Here is a 27,817-nt window from a genome sequence, read left to right on the forward strand (position 1 = left end):
CTTGAGATTTCCCTCCCTGGCCTCTGGAAGTCTCGTTTCACTTCCTGTTGCCTCCTGAACTTAAAACTACAATAACTCTCTTCATTTGTTCAGGATTATTTCACTACCAGGTATCAATTGCTGCATTTGCACGATGACATTGTGAACATGTGAAATACATATAACCTGCACATTCCATAGCAAAGCCGGGTGGGCCTGAGTACAGAAACATTTCTCTGTGTAAGAGCAATGGCTTTGCAAAGATTCTTCTTCAGGACACCAACATTTTGTGGCTGGAGCTGGTTTTAATTCTCATCAACATGTCTCATTTGCTTTGGGGTCAGAGGCTCGCTTTGTCTTATCTTAGCCTACCCAAAGCCCCTTTCACATCTGCTTTATATATCAAGACTGCAAAGTGCAAGCAACCCTGTTAGCCTGCAGAAACAGAATCCATGGGAAGAGAATGACATTGACTTGGTCGTCTCAATCAGTCAGTGAACTTCAGCCACTGCCAAAGATTTCTGCATACAGTATAGGCAAACTATTATGAGCTATCTTAATGAAATGGATGTTGGCTAAGAGAAGTGTCTTTGCTTCTGTGCTATAATATGTTTCTCTGGGCCTGTTAATATGAGTGCCATGCCAGATTTTTAAAAGCTGGATCAGATGTTTTTTTCTGGCACTTTCAAGAACCTTCAAGTCATCAAAAATAATAGCCTAAACTAGTGATGGGAAGCCTGTGGAGCTCCTAATGGTGCTAGACTACAATTCCCATCACTCCTGACCATTGATCATGTTGGCTGGGGCTGATGGGAGTTGGAGTTCTGACATCTAGAGGGCCACAGGTTTTCAATCATTATCCAAATCTTTCTTGTGTGATTTGCCTTATCTGGCAAGTTGTGGTTTTAGGGCGCTCTCCTTTGTACTGTGTTTTACAACCCTATTTGGCTGAAACCTGACTTTCCTTGATACTAAGTTTTTACCTGTTCAAACTCCTCTTTTGAGATTATCTGTCTCTCTTAAAAATGCAGATTCTGGATCCCTGCAGTTCTGCTTCTGTATTTGCCTGCTGCCACCTGGTGCCCAGACATAGTGCAAAAATTTTCCCAAATATATCCCTCTTCCTCTAAAGTGTCAACCTTTCCTAAGCGTGATAACCAAAGAGGGTCAGCTAGATGTAGGTGTCCAGAATCTTGCCTGTACAGTGGTACCTCGGTTTACGAACTTAATCCGTTCCTGAAGTCCATTCTTAAACCAAATCCGTTCTTAAACCGAGGTGCGTTTTCCCTAATGAGGCCTTCCGCCGCTGGTGCCCTTCCACCGTTCCGTTCGTTCACAAACCGGAACACGACTTCTACGGCGTTTGTAAACTGAATAATTTGTAAACAAGACTGTTCGTAAACTGAGGTACTACTGTATTATATCTTACATTTATATCTGCATCCTTTCCCTAAAAGAGCGGCATACTTTAGGGTTATTTCATCTCATCAGACCAGTCCCACTAGCAGAAGCCCACACAAGGGCTTCCACTAGTGCAGTGTTTCCCAACCAGTGTGCCTCCAGATGTTTTGGGACTACAACTCCCATCATCCCTAGCTAGCAAGACCAGTGGTCAGGAATGATGGGAGTTGTAGTCCCAAAACATCTGGAGGCACACTGGTTGGGAAACACTGCACTAGTGCAATGGGACTTTCCATCTCTCCTGTCTCTACTCCATCACACCCAAATCAGCTTAGGAGGTCAAGAGAACCTCCATACATTTCCTTTTTCCGTGGGCCCCTAGGAAATTTCCAGCCAACCTCACTAATGCATTGACTTCCATGGGCCTTGAGGCAGCTCTGTCTTGTTTAAATTCATACAGTTATCAAGGCACCAAATGATGTGTCATAGTTCGCTCATGTTGCACTTCATACATAATTCTCTCTACAAAGCCTCACGTCTGAAAAGCCACCAAGCCCCGGAGCCCTGTTACTTGCTCAGTTTGCAACCATTGATTTCCAAACTTCCACCAGCTTGTTTCTTTCCCCCTGTTCCTCTGATCTACCAAGCTGGTAAGTGAGTCATACTCCTTTTTTAAATGTTTAATATTTTGTATTACACACCCTCTTTAAAGCAGCTTACAAAATGAAAGGGAATTTCTCTCTTCAGCAACATCTTCCCTGCAAGTCCCTGACACATGGACTGATTGCTTAATTGGTGCTTCCATTTCTACTGGGGAAAAGGTAAAAGAAGATTTCTGCCAGCCATTATTCCTCTGAAATCTAAAAAAACACTGAGGCAGCATGAGGCTGGGAAGAAAGTAGGGCACAATGCTGAGCACAGCTGTCTCATACAGGAGATGTCATAAAGAAGGTTTTCCTTAACCACCATGAAACGCTTTGCAATTCAGAGGCTTCTTAGGAATTATCAGTTGTTGCTTTTGACAGTAGCAAACTATACTGTGAGAGGGTGGTGGGGAATATATTATACAGTACAGGTACTTCAGGGATGCGGAAACTGCATTCTCCAAATGAAGGTTGGACTCCAATTCCCAACAGCTCCAGGCAGCATGGTCAATGGTCACAATGTCCAACAACATCTGGAGGCATGGGCATAGCCAGGATTTTTGTTGGGAGAGTAGGCCTTTTGTTTTTTTGGGGGGGGCAGAACCTCAGTTACCTATGTATTTTTACCTTTTCCCCAGTAGATGCACCAATTAAGCAATCAGTCTATGTGTCAGGGACTTGCAGGGAAGAAGTTGCTGAAGAGAGAAATTTCCCACCAACCCCAGAGCCTACTGACCTCATTTCACATAGCACCATAGTAATATATCAGCCACAGGTCAGGACAGTTGCTAATCTAGATCTGAGCTGGCTGATGTGCCTTTAGTTTAGGGGATTATGTTAATTGGCTAACTAATCTTCTTGTTTGTGTTAGTATTTGATCACTTTGGAATCTAGGGGTAGGGTGTGAAAATTATTGGCCTGAGAAGATCACAGAAGCAAAAGAGGTGTCTAGCAGTTCTCAAACTCCTTATGTTGTGCATGAACAAGTGAGTTGTATTATTTATTTCTGTAGGGATTCTGCAGATACATGCAATTATTTATTTCTGCACTGTACAGGTGTGCATGTGCCTGTGTCCATGCATGCATGCATGCATGTGTGCACGTATGCACACACACGTTGAGTGGGGAAATTGGCTTATGGGGAAGAATGTTCCCTGTGATTTCTACTAGCTTCAATGTGTTTAAAAGGGGGTTAAGCTAAATGGAGGATAAGGCTCTTAGCCCTAGTTATTATAGGTACCTCAAGGATCAAAAGCAGCCAGTATCTGAATACCAGTTGCTAGGGAACAAAAGCAGGAGAGGGCTACTGTGTTCATGCCCTACTTCTGGCCTTGCCAGAAGCTCTGCCCACCTGTCAAACCTGGTCCATAAAGGGTGGGGAAGATAACCATCTGGCTCATCAGTCACAGCCTGTTTCTCACCCCTGCTCTATACTGAAGAAAGGGACTGTCCTGATTCCTGGCCAGCCTATGATGATAGAGGCTCTTATCTGAATGTAAAAAAGAAATCTTTATTGAGGGAGAAAAGAGATGCAGCCTTGGCAGCAGGCTTGACTCCCAGTAGCAGCAGTGGCATTCTCCATACTCCAAGGAAGTACTTTCTGATTATGAGAGCTGTTCAACAGTGCAATGAACTACCACAGAAGGTGGTGGAGGATCATTAGAGGTTTTTTAAACAGATGTTGGATTGGATTCTTTAACTGTGTGATTCCTGCATTGCAGGGGGCTGGACCCATATTACCCTTTCCAACTCTACAATTCTATGATTCTAAGGGAAAGAAACAGCAACAGCAACCATCCCCACCACCCATGGATATCCTTTCTGAAAATAGGGGCAATCCTATATCAGGGAGAGCTATCAGGTGGCCTGAAGAGTAGGTATATGTTAATTTTGGAAATGGGGGTAGCATTTGGTTTGCCCCTGCTTGCTGATTTTAAAATACCGTATATTCCGGCATATAAGACGACTTTTTAACACCGGGAAATCATCTCAAAATTTGGGGGTCATCTTATACGCCGGGTACTGCCCGCTCGGCAAGTCCCCCGCGCACTGCACTAAACCGGGGACTTGCTGAGCAGTGCAGGGACTCGAGCAGCGCCAGAAATCACTTCTGAGCATGTCCGCATGTCTGCACATGCTCAGAAGTGATTTCTTGCACTGTGGACATTTTGGATATGGGCAGCGCAGCATCAGAAATGGCTGCAGACATTTTTGAGTTAAAATATAGAGTATATCCCAAATTCTATACTTTAACTCAAAAATTTGGGGGTAGTCTTATATGCCCAGTCGCCTTGTACGCCGGAATATACGGTACTCTTTCCATGGCTATAACTTACTATTCCAATTATGTGAGAACAGTTCCTCCCACCCTCCTTATTTAAGACAATGACAGCTTTAAACACTTGTTTTAGATGGGCTTTTGTTTTCTTTCAAAAATCAGTTTGCATGCTGAGAAATGGCAAGGGAGGAAGTGTCTTGAAGAGAGAAACTGAACATGAGAATGCTCTTAGTTGGCAGCAGTGAGCCATGACACAGAGGGGAAATTGCAAAGGGTAGATGGAATCATTTGTGAATCAGTCGTGTGGGAAGAACTCACAGAGGGCCAGAAGATACTGCAGTAAACAAGGCCAGTGCTGCTTTCTGAAACCCATCAGAGTGCAGAGCGGGTACTTGTAGCCCCCAGCTCATGCGGACATTGTACTACAACTCCCATCAGCTCCATCCAGAATGGGCAGTGCTCAAGGATGGTGGGAGTTGTAAGCCAGGAACACTGGTGGTTCCCAGGTGTAGTTCTAAAATATGTTTTCCCCATGCAAAATAAATAAATTTAAAATCTTCCATACAGAGCAGTGTTCTCCAAGACTTCACTGAGATCTAGTTTTCTACACTGATGGTATTTTGATACTGAGGAGCTTTCAGTGATGTGAGCATTTACCTGCAGCAGTACAGGAAAAATACAAGTTTACTATCTCACTACGCCCTATGATTCTCCAGGATTCCTATCTGTGAGATCACAACACTAGCCGTACAATTACAGGCAGCCTGGCTGTCAGTCTTAAATTGTCAAATGCAATGGAAATTACACTAACTTGCAATTACACCCCTTTTCAGATTCTCTTACAGCACCAAGACTTCTCATTTACTCACCCATTTATAGGCTTGCAAGTCAAACGTCATTTGAAACAGTCTCTTTCTCCCCACACCTTCCTCAGTCCTGTCCTTCAGGTCGAATCCTTCCTCATTTCACTCAAGCTTACTAGTCAGGCTGCTGATGTGTTAATGAGGCTATCAGTCATGACACAGAAGGTCATGATACCACTTAAGGTGAGCAAGAGGCAACACTACAAGAAGTTGATCAGCTGTGTTACTGTGGCTGCAAAGGCCACTTCTTAAAGCAGGCATCTAAGAGCTCAGAAGTCTTGGTGGGATTTTATTTGTCCTTGTCCACAGTTGCATTACATTCCCTTGCATGGCAAGAAAGCAAAGTGAACAGAAAAGGGATATAAAACCAAGAATTCAGATAAACACCCCAGTTACTAAAATAATGGAATCATAGAATTGAGGAGCTGGAAGAGGCTACAAGGGTTATCTAGTCCAATCTTTCGCACAAAGTGGGGCTCAAACCCACAACCCTGGCTTTTAGAGTCTCATGCGCGACCTTCTGAGCTACCCAGCCTCACAGTGGGGAGAGATAACTTAAGCAGCATATGGACTTCAATGACCTGTGCTAGGGATAAAATATTTGTGAAATTGTATAAAGCCTGTGGAATAGAACACAATGAAGGTCCAAAAGAATATTAGACAGCTCTACTGCTGAAGCCAAACAAGTCTAGTTCTGTGGTTTTCCAAGACACACCCCCTCCCAGGACCCACATGAAAAGTGATTTGAGCTCACTAGAGAACTTCTCCATATGGTTTGTTGTAATTTTCTGCCACCAGATGTCCCTCTAATACAGTTTGCTTCAGCAATAGTTTCTTCACAAACTGTGAGAGCGAGCAGCCAATTAGGTTTCATAGATGTGTATGGACACTTTATTTCCAGACTTCATGAGCTTCCTGCAGTAAGCATAATGTGCAGGTCATCATGGAACAGGAACATCTGCTCATAGGAACCTAAGAAGCTGCCTTATACCAGGTCAAATTACTTGTCCATTGAGGACAGAGTACCCATCAGTATTCCAATTACAAGCAGATATTGAGGACACTCTTTCTTTATTACAGTAATACCTCGGGTTACGAACGCGATCCGTTCCGGATCGCAGTTCGTAACCCGAATAGTTCGTAAACCGAACGCGATGGGCGCCGCCATTTTGCGCATGCGCAGATCGCGCGATCGCGCCGCTTCTGCGCACGCGCGCGCGCGGCGAAAACACTTCCGGGGTTGCGCAGTTCGTAACCCGAACTGTTCGCAAACTGAGGTGGTCGTAACCCGAGGTACGACTGTATTATTTATTTATTTATTTATTTATACATACATACATACATACATACATACATACCCCGCCCATCTGGCTGGGTTTCCCCAGCCACTCTGGGCGGCTTCCAACAGAAAAATAGAACACAGTAATCTATTAAACATTAAAAGCCTCCCTGAACAGGGCTGCCTTCAGATGTCTTCTAAAAGTCAGGTAGTTGTTTTCCTCTTTGACATCTGTTGGGAGGGCGTTCCACAGGGCAGGCGCCACCACCGAGAAGGCCCTCTGCCTAGTTCTGTGCAACTTAGCTTCTCGCAACGAGGGAACCGCCAGAAGGCCCTCAGTGCTGGACCTCAATGTCCGGGCAGAATGATGGAGGTGGAGACACTCCTTCAGGTCTCCTGAGGCCATTTAGGGCTTTAAAGGTCAGCACCAACACTTTGAATTGTGCTCGGAAACGTACTGGGAGCCAATATAGATCTTTCAAGACCGGTGTTATGTGGTCTCAGCGGCCGCTCCCAGTCACCACTCTAGCTGCCGCATTCTGGATTAGTTGTTGTTTCCGAGTCACCTTCAAAGGTAGCCCCACGTAGAGCGCATTGCAGTAGTCCAAGCGGGAGATAACTAGAGCATGCACCACTCTGGCTAGACAGTCTGCAGGCAGGTAGGGTCTCAGCCTGCGTACCAGATGGAGCTGATAGACAGCTGCCCTGGACACAAGAGGAAAGCTGGAGCTACCATTGGTGCTTGAAGACTGGCAAGAAGCCCCTGGCCTAAACCTAAATTGTGCCTCCCTACCTTTACAGCTCAGGAATAAGAAATGGCTATGGAGAAGTGAAAACAGCAATAATTCCTCCAAAATTAAAGGGCACCTGAAGGCACAAGTGGCAGGTTTAGAGATGGAAGGGACCTAGGATGATTTCGTTCTTGCAGAGCCAAAGTTAGGGAGTATATGTGAAAATGTGGGCCAGAATTAAACAAAAAAACAGCTAACCTAGTGAAACATGTTGACCTTTTTTTCTTCTCTTTGAACAGCTGACTCCTATCCTGCAAGCTACTTTTGAAACCCATTCCCTGCAGTCCAATGACTGTTCTACGGCATTTCGTGGAAAGCTCCTGCATGGGAAAGCCCCTTAGGACACTGGTTTCAGTTCTTTGGATCCTAGTGTCTACGGAAGGGTTTAGTGGGCTGCATTTTAACTGAAATGTTCAAGGACAGAGACTAGAGCAGCAGAGCAGAAGTGTTGTGCCTCCATGCTCCTGTGCCCCCTCCCATAGTTTTAAAAATTCTGTCTGGTGTGCTTTTGGCTGCATCACTGCTTGTTACACCCCTCACGGGAGTCCTCCACAGGCTGAGTCAAAGGGCACATTAGCTTGTCAATGTAATTGCAGAGCAGCAGGCAAGCTTGTGCCATCAAGTGGAGTGTTTCCGAATACAAAGTAAAAGTGACAAGCTGGAGAAAAAGCAAGGAAGAAGGGAAGGGAAGTGCACAAGGCCAGGCTCCACTGTTGCACAATAGCAACAGCTTTTTGCTCTTCAATTTTTCACCCTCACATGCCAAGAAGTTTCAGGTCACTACCATTTTTTGTGAAGGTCTGTGCAGCCACTGATAGTCTTCTCCTCAATGAATTTGTCTAATCCTATTTCAAAGCCATCCAGGTTTGTGGCCATCACTGCCTCTTGTGGGAGCAAAATCCCAGAGTTTTTGCACTATGTGAATACGGTAAGTATTTCCCCCGTCTTGAATATTCTAGCATTCAGCTTCCACGAGTTCTAGTATGGGGGAGAAATGCCTTTCCCTATCCCTATCCCATGTAATAATTTTATACACTTCTTTTGTCACCTCTTACACACCTTTTTCTAAACTACTGTAAATAGCTCCAGATGTTGTAACCTTTCCTCACAGTAATCAAATCCCATTTTTTATTTTGGTTGTGCTTTTCTGAACCTGTTCCAATTCTACAATATCGTTTTTGAGGTGAGGCAACCAGAATCTACTTGTCTCTAATAGCTTACATTACAAACTATTTTGTTATTGCTTGTTTGTCAGTCTTACATGGCTGACCACCTACTGCCACTTTCTAACAACTCTCTTTTCTTTGCCTCTACCATTCTGAGTTTTCGCCAAACATTTCACTTGCATATCAGCTAATTCTCCCCACTCTGCTGCCCACTAAGCCTTCAAGTTTGAGGCTTGATGAAAATATTTGTTCATTCCACATTCCTGGATTTTGGCATTTACGTTAAACTTACTAACTTTTTCTGTTCTACAAGAGAGTTTAAACTTGCCCTGTTAATTTCAGGAACACAAATTGTCTTTTGGGTTCCACATGTGTGTGGTTTTAATGTTAAAAATAAGGAAGTTTACACAGCCCAGCTTTGATCGTACATAATGTCAAACTGATCCAATGGCATCCAGATAGTAACCAGCAGCAGAAAGAGCACACAAAAAACCCATAGTGCCCCATGCCAATGGCCAGGAAATATAACTGCAATGGGGAGAGAAACAAAATGTGAAAGCTAACCTTGGCAATGGCTGCAATCAAAGCCCAAAGCATAACTATAACCCATACACAGAAAGCAAAACATAAAAGTTACATGGGTAAATCCGTAAGAAAAATGCCAGAATCCAGAGTCAGACAATTCATTTATTAGGGCCAACCAATATGTCACAAAATAGTGAGCACACATTCATTAGGGTGAATGTCAAGCAAAGTGGGCAGCAGAGAGGGAGAAAAGCCGCTTGGTGTTGAAGCCATAGATAATTTCAAACAAATAGTTTTGAACTCCACCGTCTCCACTAGCTTGTAAAAGCATCTCTTGCAACCAAGAAAGAATGCAGCTCCAACAATAGTAATAGAAAGGGTTGCCAGTTCCCAGCTGGATCACAGTTCTTGTGTAGAGAGAATTGCAGTATCAGATATAGGAGCTCAGAAAGTCAATCAGTAGTCTAAAACACAGAACTTACCCATATATACAAGTTCCAAAGACTTGCACATTAGCTGTGTTATTCTACTAAGGGGGGGAAACCCAGTAAATACTTTGGGGTTCGATGGACTAAAAGAAGCTTCATCTTCACCCCAAATCACCTCATCCCATCCCAATTTCCAGATGGTGTTCTCTCTTTCTTTTAAGCTGTGTTGTCATCTAGTCTGGCTGCTGCCACTTTCCCCAACTATCCTTTCCGCTGTAACCTCCCCTCTGGTTTCTTGCTTATTGTTTCCCACCTCCATTCCAATTTTATAGTTCTGCAAGCACTGACATAGCCTAGGTGGTAAGTTATTTCCAAAAAACTATAGTGCTTTCTGAACTCAAAAAATGGTCATCAAAACACTTTGTGAGAAGGGTCAGGAGGTCAGTGACTGCCACATGAAAGTGAATGAAACAAGAGCTTTGAACTCTATTCTTTGCTTTGGCTTCCAATAAAATTGTCCTGGGAACAGAAGCGGGTAGGGGGGAAGAGGAGTTAAAATTCTGCAAATCCGAAGGCCTTAGTCCAACGAGAGTTACTGCATCATAAATGGCACTAGTCCACAGACCAAAGTTTATAAAGCTTTATTAAACCTGTTGAACAGCTGTGCAATGAACAAACAAACAAAACAACCAAAAAAAATCTCTGTGGAGTTTTCACGATTGGTTTCTTAGTTCCAACTCCCCTGGAAAGAAAAAGCATTTTCAGCAATGCTCTTCCAGGGAAAGATTGTGCAGAGCTAAACAGGTGGCAAAACAAGAGCATAACCTTGAAATGTTATCCAAAAAGTATATGCCTGCTTCCCCCAAAGGACTAGCTTATGCTTCAGTGAAGCAAACGTTTCCTAAGGGAGAAACATATATATTTTCTGGAAATTACTGATGTGCAAGAGAGTGAAAGCCTGGGGGTGGGGATAAAGCTACGATCCAGGCATCACCACAAAAAGGTTTCCCAGAACCACATGAAGAGCTGCAGCTTAACCATTAGTTGCTTTCTTCCTCCCATGCATTCATGCACAGGCTCATTTACTTGTGATGAGCGATAGTAATAATACTCTTGGCCTCAAAAGGAAAAGAAAGAAAAGCAGCAGGTCACTCAAGTGACAACTCCAATCCAGTATCCAGAGGCAGCCCATACCTCTCATGTCAGGCTTAGCACATACAAGCTTCTCTACTTGCACTTGCCGTTCGCCTTTTCAGGTTAGAAACACTGAGAGCTTAAAAGTCAACAGCAAAAATATTAAGAGGGATCCCATAACATTACAACGGAGCATGCTTCTTTTCCAATTCAAGACCACTGGTAAACTGTTGATATTTGGCTGGGTGGGGTGGTGAGACAGGCTCCAGTGCCTGTGTAGTAAAAGTGGCATCATGACAACTCTGGGATTTTTGAGCTATGATCTATGCAGATAAGTATTTTGGAAAGGACTCAGGCAGTGCACACATTCCAGTTTGGCCTGCTGTGATGAATCAGCAGCCTCCTGGCTCCAACAGCTTTTAAACTTTATTAGCCATTTGCAAATCCCCCCCTCCCCGGATGTTCGGACCGAGGAACACTAGCTCTTTATCAAAAGCAAAATGGAGAGGCTTTCCAGTTTCAACAGGATCAGATGACACATGTTCCAGAGTACTGATGGCTGCATCCTCAACTAGGCAAGACCACTCCGGCATCAGGCAACACGCAAAACGTCTCTTCACCACCAAGTCGGAAACAGAAGGACCAAACGCAGGTAATACAGGGCAGGAAAAATGGGGTGGGAAAAGGCCACCCACCAACTGCTCTGTTTCAACCCCAGGACAACGTTATCACCATAAACAGCTTTTGTAAAATTTTACAGGCAGGTGGAAGGGCAGGTGATCATGAATGAAACACTTTAATCCAGACATACAAACAGGTTGCTTGTACTCTAATCACATGCCTTAGAACCCCTCCTTCCCATAAAACCGTCCTTTTAAAGGAAAAAGAAATAAGGAGCTTGCAACCAGGTGGAGGGTTTTAGGTGCCAACCACATTGGGATCATGAGCAGAGTCCGGCAGCTGGGAGCCAGAGCAGTGATACAAGAAACAATTCCCCCAGCAACTGTAGCAGATGAGGAACAAGGCGGCCAAGAAGACCAAGGCACAGATTGTGCAAGGTTTCCGCTCCAACAGAAAGCTCAGTAGGTAGAAGCCCATGAACACTGAGTGACTGAACCACAAGGCTGGGTTGAGGGGCTTTGGGATGAGGAGAACAGGCAGTAACCACTGGAGGCAGTACATGGTGTCTAGCGATCAGGGCGTCACAGTGATGGCAGCAATCCAAAACGGCAGTGTAAAACGTCTCCTCTGTGCATTCAACTCTTCCAGAATCAGATGTGACTTCATAAAAATGTGTGGTGATATATGAGCAAGTCTTAACAGAAAGGTTGGGGGGGGGGAGGAAAAAAAAGAAGGGACAAGTCAGCAAGTTGGATTTTCCAGGTGTTTTAAATTTGCATTGTGTAGTAATCCAACCCAGTTCCCCAAACCCTACTGTAGTTTTCACACTCCAAATCCCAAATCCTCATTCCCCCAGCTGCCACTCCCCTAGGTCCATGCCATCCCAAGCTCTAGTGCAGGGGTCAGCAACCTTTTTCAGTCCCTCAGACCATGTGGTGGGCCAGACTATATTTTGAAGGAAAAAAATGAATGAATTCCTATGCCCCACAAATAACCCACAGATGCATTTTAAATAAAAGCACACATTCTACTCATGTAAAACACACTGATTCCCGGACCGTCTGCAGGCCGGATTGAGAAGGCGAATGGGCCGTATCCAGCCCCCGGGCCTTAGGTTGCCTACCCCTGCTCTATTGGTTCCTTCTTGTAGCCTATGTGGGAAGAGACAGAAGATGCACAAATCACTTGTGGCCTTCTTCTATCCCATGTACAGGTGATTGTCACAGGTGTTCCTCTATGTAGTTTGAAAACCATTATGCAACCAAGGTCAATTTCATTCTACAATGTTGTCAGTACTTGAGAACACAGCATCTGAACACACACAACAACTGAATTCATTCACACACACTCCTCTCTCTCCCTTGCTCACACAGACACTGCAATAAAGTTGGAACATGAAAAGATCAGCACATCTTCAGAGTTCTTCTTGATTTTATTTTCTTCATTATTTCGAGACCACTGTTGTGCTATATTGTCCAAGTGTGCAAGTACAGTGGTACCTTGGTTCTCGAACTTAATCCATTCCGGGAGTCTGTTCGACTCCTGAAACGGTTCAAAAAGCAAGGCGCGGCTTCCAATTGCTGCAGGAGCTTCCGGCACTTGATCAGAAAAAGCGGAAGCTGTGTCGGACGCCCAGCTTCCAAAAAATGTTCGCAAACCGGAACACCCACTTCCAGGTTTGCAGTGTTCAGGAGCCGATTTGTAGGGAACCCAGTCGTTCGAGCACCAAGGTACCACTGTATCTGCTTCAAATCTTGCCTCAGTCTTGAATTCACCAAGTTACTTGCCCAATGTTGCTACCTCTCTGACTCTGTTGTAGGGACCGCTGAAAATGTATATGAAGCACTTTCAACTAGTGACATTCCCTATCAAATATGTTTAGTGGGTAAACCAGAGATTTGTTAGAGCCATGATTACGAACCCTACATTCTTGGCTAATTATATCCAGGGGAACTTCCTACTTTCAGACACCTTTCACTGCCCTCCCCACCTTCAAAGGCTTCTTGCCTTCTCCTGATAAGCTGCAGCTCTCAGTCATCATTGCTTCATCTACAAACAGGAGGCAGAAGCAAGAGAGTCGGAAAGAGAACTACTGAAAAAGCACAGTTCAAATAATACACAGCTTCCCCGAATACAAGTATCACTAAGGCTATGGCCACTACAGAGACAAATGCAAAGCAAAGCCTAGAACTCCATGCCCTGTCACTTGAGCTTCAGACAAGAGGAAGCAACTATGTTTTTGCATTATGAACGTTGAACAACTAAGAGGAAAACTTACTGTAGCCCTTCCAGCAAACAGCTAATTGTTAAGCAAGGAAGGAAAAGAATAATTCTTTATTTTCTGAAGGCCAACCATAGGAAAAGAGAGAGACCAGGATATTCTGGGCTCAATCCAGGTGGATTTTCTATATATACTCCATTGTGAAGAATTTGTCTGATGTCACTGTGAGCATTTTCACCCCTCCCATTCTGAAAATCTGGTGATATCTGCTGTTGGGAGGGAACAGTTAGGAATTGTTACTTTGTTGTTTTTCATTCCTGACTCTGCTCTCTGCTGTGTGCTGTGTGCAGTTTAATATCTTCTGTAGACAAGATGGCTAAGTGAGAGGCTGTAACACTCACAAAGCCAGATCTGTAAATATTCAGTAGTTAATAGAAATAAATGAGGAATGTTTTGAAACCTCTACAAATGCTTCTGCTGTTCACTGCTGATTTGGTGCTCATAAAGCCCAGTTATGAGTCCATGATTCCCGGGTGTATGCTGAAGGTGTTCCAGACGTCCTGCCCAGGCATAGGGGCCTAAGAAGACCTGGACAGATCCTGGCATTTACCCACATATGGTAGCAGGCGGATGGTTGCTGGTAGCAGACTGGTGGTTGCAGATGGCTATTGATGGTTGGATAATTGGATGTTTCTGATCCATTTCCATCTGATGCTGCACATCGGAGTTGAGCTGTGAGCTGAAGCTGTTTTTCAAGCTGCTGTTTGATTTACAGAAAGGTATGTTGCTGGCTGCCAAGAAGACAGCAGAGACGCTTTTCCAGTTTGCCTGTTAATTGTGCTGAGTGGGGAGAGAAGTTGCTGAGAGAGTCAAGAGTATTTGGGGTGCATGAAGGGAAGTGTCTTGCTGTTAACTAAACACAGGCATGGCTTCTGCACATTCTGGCCAGATGTCTCTATCTTTTCCTCTCCTTACACCAGAGACCTATCCTACATGGCAGGTCAAAATGAAAGCACTTTTACAAAGGGAAAAGCTTTACCATATTATAGAAGATGACCCCCCTAATGAGGATGATGATGGATGGCCAGCGTGGCATGAGGCAGACATGAGAGCCAGGGGGACAATTATTCTGAGTGTCCAGGACCAGTTGTTGGTCAACTTGGAGAACCAGCAGACTGCACGGGCTGTTTGGAATAAACTTCGAGATATGCATCTAAGACAAAATGCAGGATCCAGTGTGCTTTTCTTTAAAAAGCTGTGTAGGCTGGAATTGCAGAAAGATGGTGATTTGCCCAGCCATCTAGCCCAATTAAAACGTCTCAGACAGGATCTTGTCCAGCGAGACTTAAATATTTCAGAAGCTGTTTTTGCAATGCTTATCATAAACAGTTTGGATGAATCTTATGATGCTGTAGCTGCTCAATTGTCGTCTTTGCCCAATGACCGTCTAACAGAAGATTATGTGTCTAGCGTGCTCTTGAATGAGTGGGATCGCAGACAGACTGCTAGAGAAAGCAGGGACAAGGCTGTTGGAAATGCCTACAAGCCTTCAACAGGGGAAAGTGAAAGTGTTGCAAAAGCTCTTAAAATGCGCCGCTGTTTTTCTTGCGGAGAGGTCGGCCATTTTAAAAATCAGTGTAAAAACTCTTCAAAGAAGAAGGGCAACTTCAAAGGCAAAGGGGGAGGAGGCCGAAAACCCCAAGGGCCAGCTGCATCAAAGGCTTTGATTTCACGCAGTTCTAATCAACTCACACGTTCTGTTTTTGTTGTCGACTCAGGAGCCACAAGGCACGTGGCCAATGATAAAAATCTCTTTCTTCATCTTGAGAAACAGGGAGGAGCAATTCATCAAGCGGATGGAACGACTATTAAAAGTTTGGCTCAGGGAACGGTTTCTTTGCAGAGCCTTAATGCAACAGTTAAAAATGTTATGTATGCTCCTCATTTGCAGGATAATCTCTTGAGTGTTTCTCAGCTAGACGCTCAAGGATTTAAAGTGGTGTTTGCAAACTCTCGGTGTGAAATTCTTCGAGACAACAAACTCATTCTTTATGCTAAGTGTGTTGATGGTTTATATGTATTGCCTTTTGTTACAGGTACAGCTGCTGGAGCAACTAAAGAAACTGAAAAGGCGTGCTGTAATATATCAGTAGATAAGAATGAGAAATTGCATAACCATTGTATTCATGATTATCATCGTTTGTTTGGTCATTTGCATTTCCAGGCAGTAGGTAAAATGCAAAATATGGTTGAGGGCATGAAAGTTCAAAAGTGTCCTTATCATATGAAATGTGTCTCATGTGCAGAGAACAAAATTAAGCAAGCTCCCAAAGGTACAAAATCTGGGAGGGAGGTTAAGAAACCTTATGAGATTGTGCATGCAGACTTGGTTGGACCTCTAGCGCTCTCTAGAGGAAACTCATGTTATTTTTTGGTTCTGATAGATGCCTATTCTAGATATGTTTGGGTCTATATGTTACAAAAGAAGTCTGAAGCCTTCTCTAAGTTTCAAAAATTTTGTGCATGGCTCAGGAATGTTCACGATGAGCATGTACGTTGTCTTTTCACTGACAGGGGTGGAGAATTTTGTTCAGAACAGTTTGAAAACTTTACTGCAGAACAGGGCATAGAGCACATGACTGCCACGCCCAGATCTCCATGGCAGAATGGTTTATGTGAAAGAGTAAACCAGACCTTGCAACAAGGAATTAAAACTCTGTTGCATGATTCAGGCCTACCCAACCCCTTTTGGGCTGAAGCTCTATCGTGTTTCACCTATATTTACAACCGCAGATATCAATCAGCCATTGATTGCACCCCATACGAAATGCTGTTCAAAAGGAAACCGTTTGTAAAACATTTAAAAATTTTCGGTTCTGAAGTTTGGGTGCACACTCTGCAAGGTGACAAACTGAGCAAATCTGGTCAACATGGCATTTTTCTAGGTTATGAAAAAGGTTCTTATCGTGTGCTGATGACAGACACAAACACAATTAGGCTGACCAGAAGCATGGATTGTAATCCAAAATGGGACAAAGTTGGCATTTTTCAATGTCATCCCATTTCAGATGATGAGGTGGTGAAACCAATTAACAAAGAGGCAAAACCTGTAATTGATGCTGATGGTAGCACAGATTCTGACACTGATACAGATGATCAGAATGAAAAGACCTCTTTTAAGAAATCAGATGGGTCTGACACTGATCTAGAGGTAGAATCTTTGCCAGATACAGGTCACCATTCTCCCAAGGAGGAGGAACCAGACCCAGAGGATCCCAGAGTATTGCGTAGATCTGAGAGAACTACCAAGGGACAAGCACCTAAACGATTTTCTAAAGAATTTGCTAAAGCTGCTATTTCAGATATGGCTGCCACTAGCAATCCAAACTCAGTTTTTGAACCAACTAACTACAAAGAGGTTCAAAATTTACCTGAAAAAGATGCCGAACCTTGGCTTAATGCCATGAAAGCTGAATTGAATTCCCTAAAGCAAAATGACACGTGGGAATTGGTTCCAGTAGAACCAGGCATGAAACTTGTAGACAGCAGGTGGATTTACAAAACCAAGACTGATCAGACTGGTAAAGTGGTCAGATATAAAGCCAGATTAGTTGCACGTGGTTTTTCTCAAGTTCCTGATCAGGACTATCATGAGACATATTCACCGACAGTCAAATTTGAGACAGTTAGGCTGTTGATGAAAATTGCTGCAGAAGAGGGCATGACCATATCTCATCACGACGTAAATACTGCGTTTTTGTACGGAATTCTCAATGAGAGTATTTACATGTCACCGCCAGATGGAGTGCAGATAAAAAAGGGAATGGTGTGTAAATTAAAAAAATCCCTGTATGGTCTAAAACAAAGCGCTCGATGCTGGCACACTAAGCTGACAGACGTGCTGTTTTCCTTAGGTTTCCAGCAAGGAAAGGCTGATTCTTGTGTTTTTGTTAAAGAATCTAACCAGCACAAATTGTACTGCATTTGTTTTGTGGATGATATTTTGTTTTTCTGGAAGGATGCAAATATTTACAAAACCACTCTTGCAAAGCTGCAAAAGCATTTTGATATGAAAGACCTAGGGGAAGTCAGCAATTATCTCTCACTGGAAGTAGAGAGAAATAAGCAAGGTGATGTTTTGCTGCATCAATCACGTAAGATAAATGATGTGATTGAAAAATTAAATCTGACAGATGCCAATTCTGTAGACACCCCCATGGTCACAGGGTACCAACATGATACTAATGCTAATGTTTTTCCTGACACTACATTGTTCAGAAGTGTGTTGGGTAAACTTAGTTTTATAGCAAGGTGCACAAGACCAGACATTGCTGTTAGCGTAAATTTGCTCAGCAGATATGTAAATAAACCTACAGTGCAAGACTGGAAGGCGCTGAAACGCATAGTTAGGTATTTAAAAGGCACTATGCATTACAGGTTGAAGCTTACTAGCCAAAACTCTGGAGGTCTTGAGATCTATGCCGATGCCAGTTTTGGTAGTGATACAACTGATGGCAAGAGCACCTCAGGTGTGTGTTATTTGTACAATCAGTGCCTATTTGATTGGTCTTGTAAGAAACAGGCAACAATAAGCATGAGTTCATGTGAAGCAGAACTCAACGCTTTAAATTTTTCCCTCATGAATGTAGAGTGGTTGTTGCAACTATGTGAGGATATGAGAGTAAAAATTTGTTGTCCAGTTCAAGTTTATCAGGACAACAAAGCCTGCATAGAACTAATCCATTCAGAAGGGTGCAAGCAAAGAACAAAACATTTGCTAATCAAATTGCACCGTGCCAGAGAATGCATTCAGAAAGGAGTTGTAAAAGTCTCATATATGCCAGGGAAAGAAATACCTGCTGATGCTTTGACTAAAGCTGTTAATAAGGAACAACTTGGTATATATGTAAAGAAATTGCTTTTGTGCTAGATTTTCATAATGGTCAGAATGAAAAGGGGGAGGTTGTGAGCATTTTCACCCCTCCCATTCTGAAAATCTGGTGATATCTGCTGTTGGGAGGGAACAGTTAGGAATTGTTACTTTGTTGTTTTTCATTCCTGACTCTGCTCTCTGCTGTGTGCTGTGTGCAGTTTAATATCTTCTGTAGACAAGATGGCTAAGTGAGAGGCTGTAACACTCACAAAGCCAGATCTGTAAATATTCAGTAGTTAATAGAAATAAATGAGGAATGTTTTGAAACCTCTACAAATGCTTCTGCTGTTCACTGCTGATTTGGTGCTCATAAAGCCCAGTTATGAGTCCATGATTCCCGGGTGTATGCTGAAGGTGTTCCAGACGTCCTGCCCAGGCATAGGGGCCTAAGAAGACCTGGACAGATCCTGGCATTTACCCACAGTCACTTGCTTGCTGGGAGATGCATAGAAGAGGATAATCATGGACTGTGTCTAAAGTACTTCAGTCTGAAGGAATAAAAAACTTTTAATGACAGACTAATCAAGAACTGTTCTTTCTTTCTTTCTAAAAAATGATTTACAGCTCAACATAAAGGCCAAGGTCTTTTGGAAAACCCATGTTAAAGAGAATTTAGCCATAAATTTGTAGAATCTAGGCAGTGAAATTTCCCCCACCCAGGGATGGATTCAATTTTCCTTTATCAGGTATGTGGCATGAACGAAGGCAACAAAACATGGCAGATCAGGTTGTACAGCCTTCTCAATGCATCACACATACCAGTACTGTCAACAACAAAAAAGGAATGACAACCCATCCCACAATTTAACTTTAACCACAATTTAATAAACCATAGTTTAAAAAAGTTTAATAAATGGGGTAGCTTAATGGGATGGTGACACAAGACAGGGTTTTCTCAGTAGTTTTGTGCAGCATTGTGGAACTCCTATCCAGGGGAAATTCAACTACAGTATCCCACATGTTTATAAGATTCAGGTGCCAACTGAAAATGTATTTCTTTGTCTGGGTTTGCAACATTATGCATTGGACTCTACCCCAGCAAAGTTTTATTGCCCTTGTACTGTTTTTAGTTCTTGATACAGATTTTAATGTTTTATTTATTGCTTTATCATGTTTGTATTTTATGCTCATTGTTACCCAGCCTGGGTTCCCATGGGAGAAAAGGTGGGATAGATGAACAAACAACAATATTGATCAGTTGTTTAAGTGCAAATATTGTTCGGGTGCAAAGTTGTTATCATGAATTTAACAGAACAAAGTTACCAACTTCAGAAGAAATTTTATAGTGCTCCTTGACAATGGCTTTCTTAATGCTAGTCATAACAAAACATGAGATACACATGGCAAAATCTGCCCAAGATTCATTTGAAGGTAAGTAGCAAAAGACTGTGAATATGAATTTCTCCTTTGTGGCAGCAAAGAGTGCCTCTCGGGAACACTGAGAGAGAGATGACAAAGAACTAGCAAAGGGATGCAATGCTGTTTCGCTTAACTCTCAGTTGAAAATCTATCATACATGGCTCTGTTGAGCTGTGGCAGTATTATGCACATTGCCATGGAAACATCAGATAAGACCAGCTTGAGGACATCTGACGATCTTGTAGAATCCTACTCCGCTGACTACATCAAATACCTTGCTAAGATCAACAGAACTGAGGTAGAGTGGCTTACTTTGTTCTCTGCATTTCTCTCATAGCTGGTGCTGAGAGAAGATCATATTTGTTTTTGATCTGCTTGCACAGAAGTTGGACTGTGCCTACCAAAGCACTGAAGCATAAAGTTACTGAGAGTACCCTCAAAAAATCATTCTGGCAAATACTCTCCTTAGGGTGCAGATGAGAGAGATTCCAATGCCTCTGGGGTTGTCTTCATTCTTACACAGCATGATAATGTTAGAACCACATGTTCAGTAGAACTATTTCTTTCCTCCAGCAGCAGAACTAGTCATAATGGACTGTCTGACTTTTCCACTCCCACGAACCTCAGCTGTGATACCACTCTTCCCAGGTACTCTCTCTCTTGCCAAGGACTCCATGAGTTGGCTCTTTGTACTATCATTCTTGAGATACAGTACTATGTTTTTCAGAACATAGTCTGAAGTAGTTTTTCACTTGTGAGATGCAGCTGCTCGTTCCTGTAGATCAGGCATCTCCAAACTGCGGCCCTCCAGATGTTTTGGCCTACAACTCCCATGATCCCTAGCTAACAGGACCAGTGGTTGGTGAAGATGGGAATTGTAGTCCAAAACATCTGGAGGGCCGAAGTTTGGGGGTGCCTGTTGTAGATCATTCTGCTATCCAGGGTCTCACAGGCAGGAGGCTGCTGAAGTGGGAATGAGAGTCTGTCATACGTTACATGACTGCTTCCCAAGTCAGAAGCAGTTTATATATGATATAGGCTAATCTACAGATTTATACAGCATCTAAAATAAATGCTTTCTTTACTGCACTTTTTCTTGGCTTGAGTGTCTTCACCAGGCTGAATTATTTCCCTTAGCATATGACATTTTAATTTCAGTAGGCTTTAAATCAGTCATTTCTAGTCATCTTGCCAAAAACTGTCCAGCACTCTCCCATATATTGCTCTGTTTAGAGAAAGGAAGACTCACAGCTCAGTGATACAGCACATACTGTGCATGCAAATGTTCCATGTTCAGTTGCAGACACCCCGTGTTATGAAAGGATCTTTGACAATAGGGTGGGGAAGGCCTTCCACCTGAGACCCTAGGGAAGCAATGCTAGTCAGAGTGGATGATACCAAGCTAGTTGGAACAATGGACTGACTTAATACAAAGCTGATTACCGTATTTAAAAGGCGCAAGGCACACCTTCAGGTTTAGATCTATACAGCTTTCCAGTATGGAATAAGGTCAAAGGGCAAACAAGAGAATGGGAAAAGTTAATTGTGCAAGTGCTGTAGGAGAAGTAAGAAATACACTGAACAACCACATCTCCTGCTAATGCCAAGATCATGGTGATGCTAGGTGCCACGATAACCTTTGTCAATTGTCACCGATATTGCCTATGCTATGTTGGCCAGCACATATTAGGGCTATGACTTGCATTTTAATCAAACCCTTCCATTCAAATCACTGAGAAGAAATTATGTGATAGCTCTCACAACTGCAATAGCATCAAAGTACAAGAAACTGAAAATGGCAATTTTAGGCTTCTGCCTCAACACTTATCTCACCATTCCCCAGAACCACTTTTCTATTCCCCTTACCATTTAGAAGCAGTCACATGCCAACTACATGAGAGCAGCATGTGGGAGTGATATGGAACAGGTTGTAGCCAACCCTCTCACAGAGTCCCCTACTCAATATCTATGAGGAAAGAAAAATTGAGGATTGCAAAACTAACCATGCTTATTGATTCCAGATTATCTGGAAAAGAGATACCTGTACAACAAAAGCCCTTAAAAACGACATCCTGTTCACTTTCGAAACACACACAAATCCAGTTCAGCACTTTCAATACTTTAAGGTGGAAACAATAAAAAGATCACTGTTTTACTGATAACTAAAATTATTCTCTGCTGGCTTGATGAAAGAAATTAGGATCTTCACGTTCATGCACCATTAATAAATACAGGTGAAACTCGGAAAATTAAAACATCGTCAAAAAGTGCATTTATTTCAGTAATGCAACTTAAAAGGTGAAACCAATATATGAGATAGATGCATGACATGCAAAGCAATATATGTCAAGCCTTTATTAATTGTAATTATCTGTCGTTAGGCGGGTCAATTATAAATGAAATGTAATTAATGAAATGTAATAGCGATGTTTATTTTTGTATTATTGTAACTACTTGTTTTATTACTGTGGAATTTCCAAAAGAAAGCATTTGTAAAAATTAAAATAAAAAATAATAAGTTGCATTACTGAAATGAATGCACTTTTTGACGATATTCTAATTTTCTGAGTTTCACCTGTACAACTGATGACAGGAAACAACTCTGTCAAAACAAAATTCAGCAACTAGGAATGTGCAAAGGATAGAGCCTCTACAGCCCTCAAGTAATCCCTGTTGCTCCAAAAATTATCATCTGAACAAACCTTGCTGTTCTTATGCAGCTTGTAAAATAATAAATAAAAAACACTTTAGCAATTGTAGCTGGAGCCCACTTATTAAAATCTACCACCAAGGTCACCTGGACTGTAAGTAAAGTATGTTTAATACTAGCAGGGGAATAGACAAGGTAGATAAAAGCATGCTCAGCTTCATCATAAATGATGTCTCTTTCCCTGCTGCTTCCATTTCCCTATTCTCTTTGGTGAGGTTTCTGGGAGTCACGTCACTCTGAGATTACCCATAGCTTTTACTACATTCTCTCTACAGGTTTTCATGTCAGTATACTTCAATTAGCAAAACAAAATATTCAGCCTCAAAGGTTTCCCCCTTTTTCCTTTAGCAATTGCATTCTTAGAAGTTTAGAGGATGCTGTTTTACTGTGACAACCACACAGTAAGAGACCGAGATTTCAGAAAAAGCAGGAAGAACAATTATGGGTGTAAGATGTGGACTTTAATACCCAAATAACTGTTCTCTAACTTCTATGAACTATAAGGATGATGGATCACTAGTTAGTAAAGCACTCCTAAAAAAAGGGGCATCGTGTTATTCAGCAATATAAACTTTTTGGATAAAAGAGAACAAAAACCTGTATTAACCTGCTTTGCAATTACAGCAAAGTATCTATCTTGAGTGACTTTCTTCACCAGATAAACCTCAAAGGGAACAATGGAGAAATGCTTTGAATCCTATGGGCTTTATACAAAGATTGACTTCAAGGATTTATAGGCAAGTTGAAATTTCCCTTCACATTTTCCCCATTTATACAGTAGCAGCTGACAGTGGCATAATGCAAAGTAGTTTACCTGTGTCAAAATGAATGAAGGTAAGCTAATGGGCTGGCACAGGTGGAGGGAAAATGGAGATATTTGTACCTCCAATTTGCTTAGAGTGCTTGCTGGCTGTGGGGGGTAGCATTGTAGTTGGATGCAGAGGATTGGTGGGAGGAACCAGTTGGGGAGCCACCAAGGGAAGAAGGCTCAGAGCTCAGGGAGTGGTAGTGGGACAACGATGAGTGGTCAGAGGGAGAAGACTAGGAAGAGAAGGTGTCAGTAGCTGAATGGGTAACGGGGCTTAGCGAGCTGGGGGAGTCTGCGGCAGAGTGAAGTCAAGAATCAGTAGCTAAACCTGGTGAGTGGGAGGAGGGAGGTCAAGAGGCAGGTATGAGTCAGGCTGCTGAAGAATCATGGTTGTTTCCCACTCCTACTGCAAAAAGCTCCCTTCCCCCTCTGTCTCTCAGAACCAGAAGAGGGCTGAAAGGGGCAGAGCAGCGACAGGATGCCCACAGGTGCAGTCTCCAATTCCCTGGAAAAAACCCTGAAGAGGAGCAAACTTAGACAGCTATGGGGAGGCAGGGGCTTTCAGTCTCAGCAACTGCTTTAAGACCCACAGGGAATGGGTTGCTGTGCTCGTTAGGCCTGACACTTAGCCAAGTCTGTGGAGATCGTGTTTTTCCTAATAAAGAGTTAGCTCCAAATTTGAATTGTGTGATTTACTGGCCGGCTCGCTCTGTGACAATCACCAGCAAACAAATTGTGCTATCAAAATAGGCAACTGGGTGCTCTCCAGATGTTGTGGACCAACTCCAATCCCTAACTCTTGGCTACGCTATCTGGGACTGATGGGAGTTGTAGTCCATAACATCTGGAGGACACCACATTGATCACCACTAAAAAAATATTTTAATGTGCTGCAGCCTTCAGCAATCTGATACTCTCCAGATATTTTGGACTACAACTCTCATCAGTCCCAGCCAGGATTGCACACATCTGGAGAGCACCACATTGCTAAAGGCTGATTTACTGAATGTGTTAAGTGCATGCATGGTTCAGCAAAAGTGCTGCTTCAGAGTACCTCAGGAGGAGAGAGACAACTGTTACACAATTGTCAACTTCAACCTGGCATCCAAGGAAGAGATTTTTGCAGGCTGATATACTTCTGTGCTGAAGAAGGTCACTCGGGGGAGGGTGAAAGAGGCAAGGGAAACTGGAAGAGAAAATATACAAAGTAAATGTAATTTAAAAACTGACTGGGAATTGCACAAGCATGGAAAGGAGATTTCTCCTCAGAAAGGAAGTAAAGCAAATAGTGACATTCCAGATTTTAATTTTTTTTTACTCTATAATAATAAAGAATTGCTACTGAAGTGCACCACAGTATTTACTTTGTTCATCCTCAGCAACTTGTGAGGTGGACAAGCCTCCCTCTCCTCCTATTTTAAAGAGCCAAGTCTGAGAAAATATCACCAAGGATGTTTATGATGGAGAGAATCAAACTTGAATCTCCCAGGTTCAAGCCCACCACTTCAAACTAAACTGTCTTGTGTGGCCTCTAGAATTTTCTTCCTGGTATCTCAAGCAGCAACATTTTAGACAGCAACTCTTGTACAGTATAGGCTTCAGGCTGTTTATCCATCATATTTGCATAGAGGCTTCACAAGTAACTAGCTAAAACATAGGTACCACAAAATGAACCAATATGGAATGAAGATGTAGCAGAAGAGTTATTTCATGCTTCTTATGTTTTCAAGAAAGCATTAAGACTTACCAGCCAAAGAACTAAAAGCCACGTTACCCTAGTTGCAGAAAGCTGTTTGCCGCCATTTTGCAGTTAAAGGAAAATTTCTTCCTTTTAAGAACTTTAGTGCTTTTGAACAGGTGGGGGCACTAAAAATATATTCTCATTCCCAACCCATTATATACCTACTGAGCCACAAACACACTCTGATGAGAAGAAAAAGTACTCAGAAAATGAGCTAGAAGCAAATCTAATGTTCAGTGAGCTCTTCAATTAAAGGTAAAGGGACCCCTTTAGGGTAAAGGGTTGCGGCGCTCATCTCGCGTGATTGGTCGAGGGAGCCGGCGTACAGCTTCCAGGTCATGTGGCCAGCATGACAAAGCCGCTTTTGGTGAACCAGAGCAGCACACGGAAACGCCGTTTACCTTCCCGCTGTAGCGGTACCTATTTATCTACTTGCACTTTGACGTGTTTTCAAACTGCTAGGTTGGCAGGAGCTGGGACCGAGCAACGGGAGCTCACCCTGTCGCGGGGATTCGAACCGCCAACCTTCTGATCAGCAAGCCCTAGGCTCTGTGGTTTAACCCACAGCACCACCCGCTGTGGTCATCATTATTGCAAAGGCTGCCCAAATCAAGTATTGCCTTGACTCCAGAAAACACAGGAAAGTTTTACCAAACAGATTCTGCCATTTCTACAATCCATTTAGTTTTGAAGTATTCATACTTTTGGTGCCAACTGTGCATGGGGCCCTGTACAGAACATAGACAGTGATCAGAAAGGAAGTTACTATGCATAAGGACAATAATTTATTGAGGGGGTTGTGTAGCAGCTGCCAGTGTGGTGAGCTATGGAGCTCAGCACTGGTGCTGTTGCAGTTTACTTGGACAGTGCTAGGGTGGGGCATGACAGCAATGAGATTGGGGCTACACAGATGCATTGACAAAGCTACGCTGGTGCTCCCACTCAGACTAGCTGTCACTCTGCCCTATGTCCACATCAGGAATAGGCAAACTCGGCCCTCCAAATGTTTTGGGACTATAACTCCCATCATCCCTAGCTAACAGGACCAGTGCAGTGACACTGGTGTCAGGACGGCAGGCAGATCCACCACACCAGCTGCTACTGGCAGTGACTGGGGAGGGAGGGGGAGAGAGAGAACTTGCAGCCCTTGGCCTAATGCCATGCATGCATGGCCATGAGAGGGGGAAATGGGGAGGAGGGATGGCAAAAGGAGAGAAAAAACAGGGCAGAGGAAAAGAGAAGAGTAGTGCCACACCCACTGTTCATTCAGGCCCGCCCACTACTGGCATTTAGTTTCTGACAGATCACACACAATGGAATTTGGACAACTGAAAAAAAGTCTCACCACCCCTGATTTAATGAGTAATATTTTAAGATTAGAAAAGTACTGCTACTTGACAACATCAGTCCATGGTCATCTAGTGACAGTCCACCCTCCTCATTTTATCATTTCCCTGCCAGATGCCTCTAAACAGCACACAGGCAATATATGAAGATGTTGCTCTTCTCCAGCACCTGGTACATCAAGGTTCCATTTAACTATCATGGCCAACAGGCAGTGACAGACCCACAGGTTTGTCTATTCCTTTTTTTAAAAAGAAAACCAAAACCATTTATATACACATGCACTAACACACACACCTTAAAAGTTACAATTTAATTTGTGTTTTAAATGAAATCTAGGCAGCTGTAGTATACTGGCATGCTGCTGTTTATCTTACTCCCCATGCAAGCTACTTGAGCCATTTCTTTTGAATGGGAAAGCAGCATTTAAGCCTCGGTCCTTCATGTCTTGCAGCCCCTTCAGATACTATTGGAACACCCAGCACCACTGATTATCACCTACGGTGGCTGGGGGCTGATGGGAGTCCCAACAACCCCTGGAACATAGCTGCCAAGTTATCGCTTTTTTTAAGGGATTTTCCCTTATGCTGAATAGGCTTCCTCGCGAGAAAAGGGAAAACTTGGCAGCTATGCCCTGGAAGGCCACGAATTTCCCACCAGATAGAGAGTGGGCTTAATAATCCAAGCACACAGCGGGGAATTCGATATGCCAGAGGTTGCTAACCTGCGTGTGGCCCTCCAGATGCTGCTGAACTCCCAATTCCCACCAGGCTCTGTCAGCACATCCAAGGGCCCAGGAATCCACAGGGCAACGACACCTGGAGGGTCCACAACACCTGACACGAGCCGATCATCACTTTTAAACAGCCGGGGGGGGGAGGGCAAAGGAGCAATTCATCTGGTCCACCCCACACTGCATGTCAATTTTCACTGGGCGCAGAGGGAGCGGAGAGGGGGCAGGATCGGCGCCTGGGCTGTGTCCAGTCCACACCTGTGAACACGGCGTAGCTTCCAATGAGCTTAAAGGAGGCCTCGGTTCAAAAACACCGGGGGGGGGGTGGAAATGAGGGGGTGGCGCTCCCCTGGGGCACAAAAGACGAGGCTGGGGTTGGGATGGGGAGAAGCGAATAGAAAGGAGGCAGACATTCAACGGGGATTCCTCGCCGCCCCCCACGACCGAACCCTTCCGGGCTCCTTGTTGGGTTTGGGAAAAACGGCACTTCCCCACCCCCACCCCGTGATCTCCGAGGGACGGTTCCACCCTCAGATCAGACGCGGAGAGCAGAACGGCTCCGGCAGGAGCTGCCCCCTGCCGCCTCAGGCGCCCCTTCTCCGTCCCCCTCAGACGCATTACCTGCGCTCCTCGCCATAGCGCTGCCTTGCCGCTGGGCCGCTCTCCCTCCCTCCTCGACGCCCTCGGCTCCGTCTCTGCGTCTGTCACTCCCCGCAGGACCCCTCCTCCTCTCCAACTGCCTACTCAGGACCAGACGCGGGCCGCCCTCGCCGCTGCCTCCTTTCAAGGCGCAAGCAGCGCTATGCACCCACTCACCCCCTTACCGAAGGGCTGGGCGGCCTGCTTTAAAGGCGGGTCT

General features: G+C 43.7%; 1 protein-coding gene across 2 annotated transcripts; it reads right to left on the reverse strand.

Annotated features, from left to right (window-relative positions):
• Positions 1–9,068: 9,068 nt before the first annotated feature.
• On the reverse strand, positions 9,069–27,687 carry BLCAP (BLCAP apoptosis inducing factor). 2 transcript variants are annotated; one of them, XM_035122155.2, is made up of 3 exons: positions 27,580–27,687; positions 24,195–24,326; positions 9,069–11,803 (listed from the first exon to the last, which is right to left on the reverse strand). In XM_035122155.2, exon 3 carries the CDS (start codon positions 11,668–11,670, stop codon positions 11,407–11,409), a length of 264 nt encoding a protein of 87 aa, XP_034978046.1. In that variant the 5' UTR covers positions 11,671–11,803; positions 24,195–24,326; positions 27,580–27,687; the 3' UTR covers positions 9,069–11,406. The 2 variants fall into 2 exon arrangements, with proteins under 2 accessions (XP_034978046.1, XP_034978047.1); XM_035122156.2 differs by lacking the exon at positions 24,195–24,326 and having other exon boundaries at positions 27,580–27,684.
• Between the last annotated feature and the right edge of the window lie 130 nt (positions 27,688–27,817).

Source organism: Zootoca vivipara, chromosome 7 (genome assembly GCF_963506605.1).
Source record: "Zootoca vivipara chromosome 7, rZooViv1.1, whole genome shotgun sequence".
Lineage (NCBI taxonomy): Eukaryota > Metazoa > Chordata > Lepidosauria > Squamata > Lacertidae > Zootoca > Zootoca vivipara.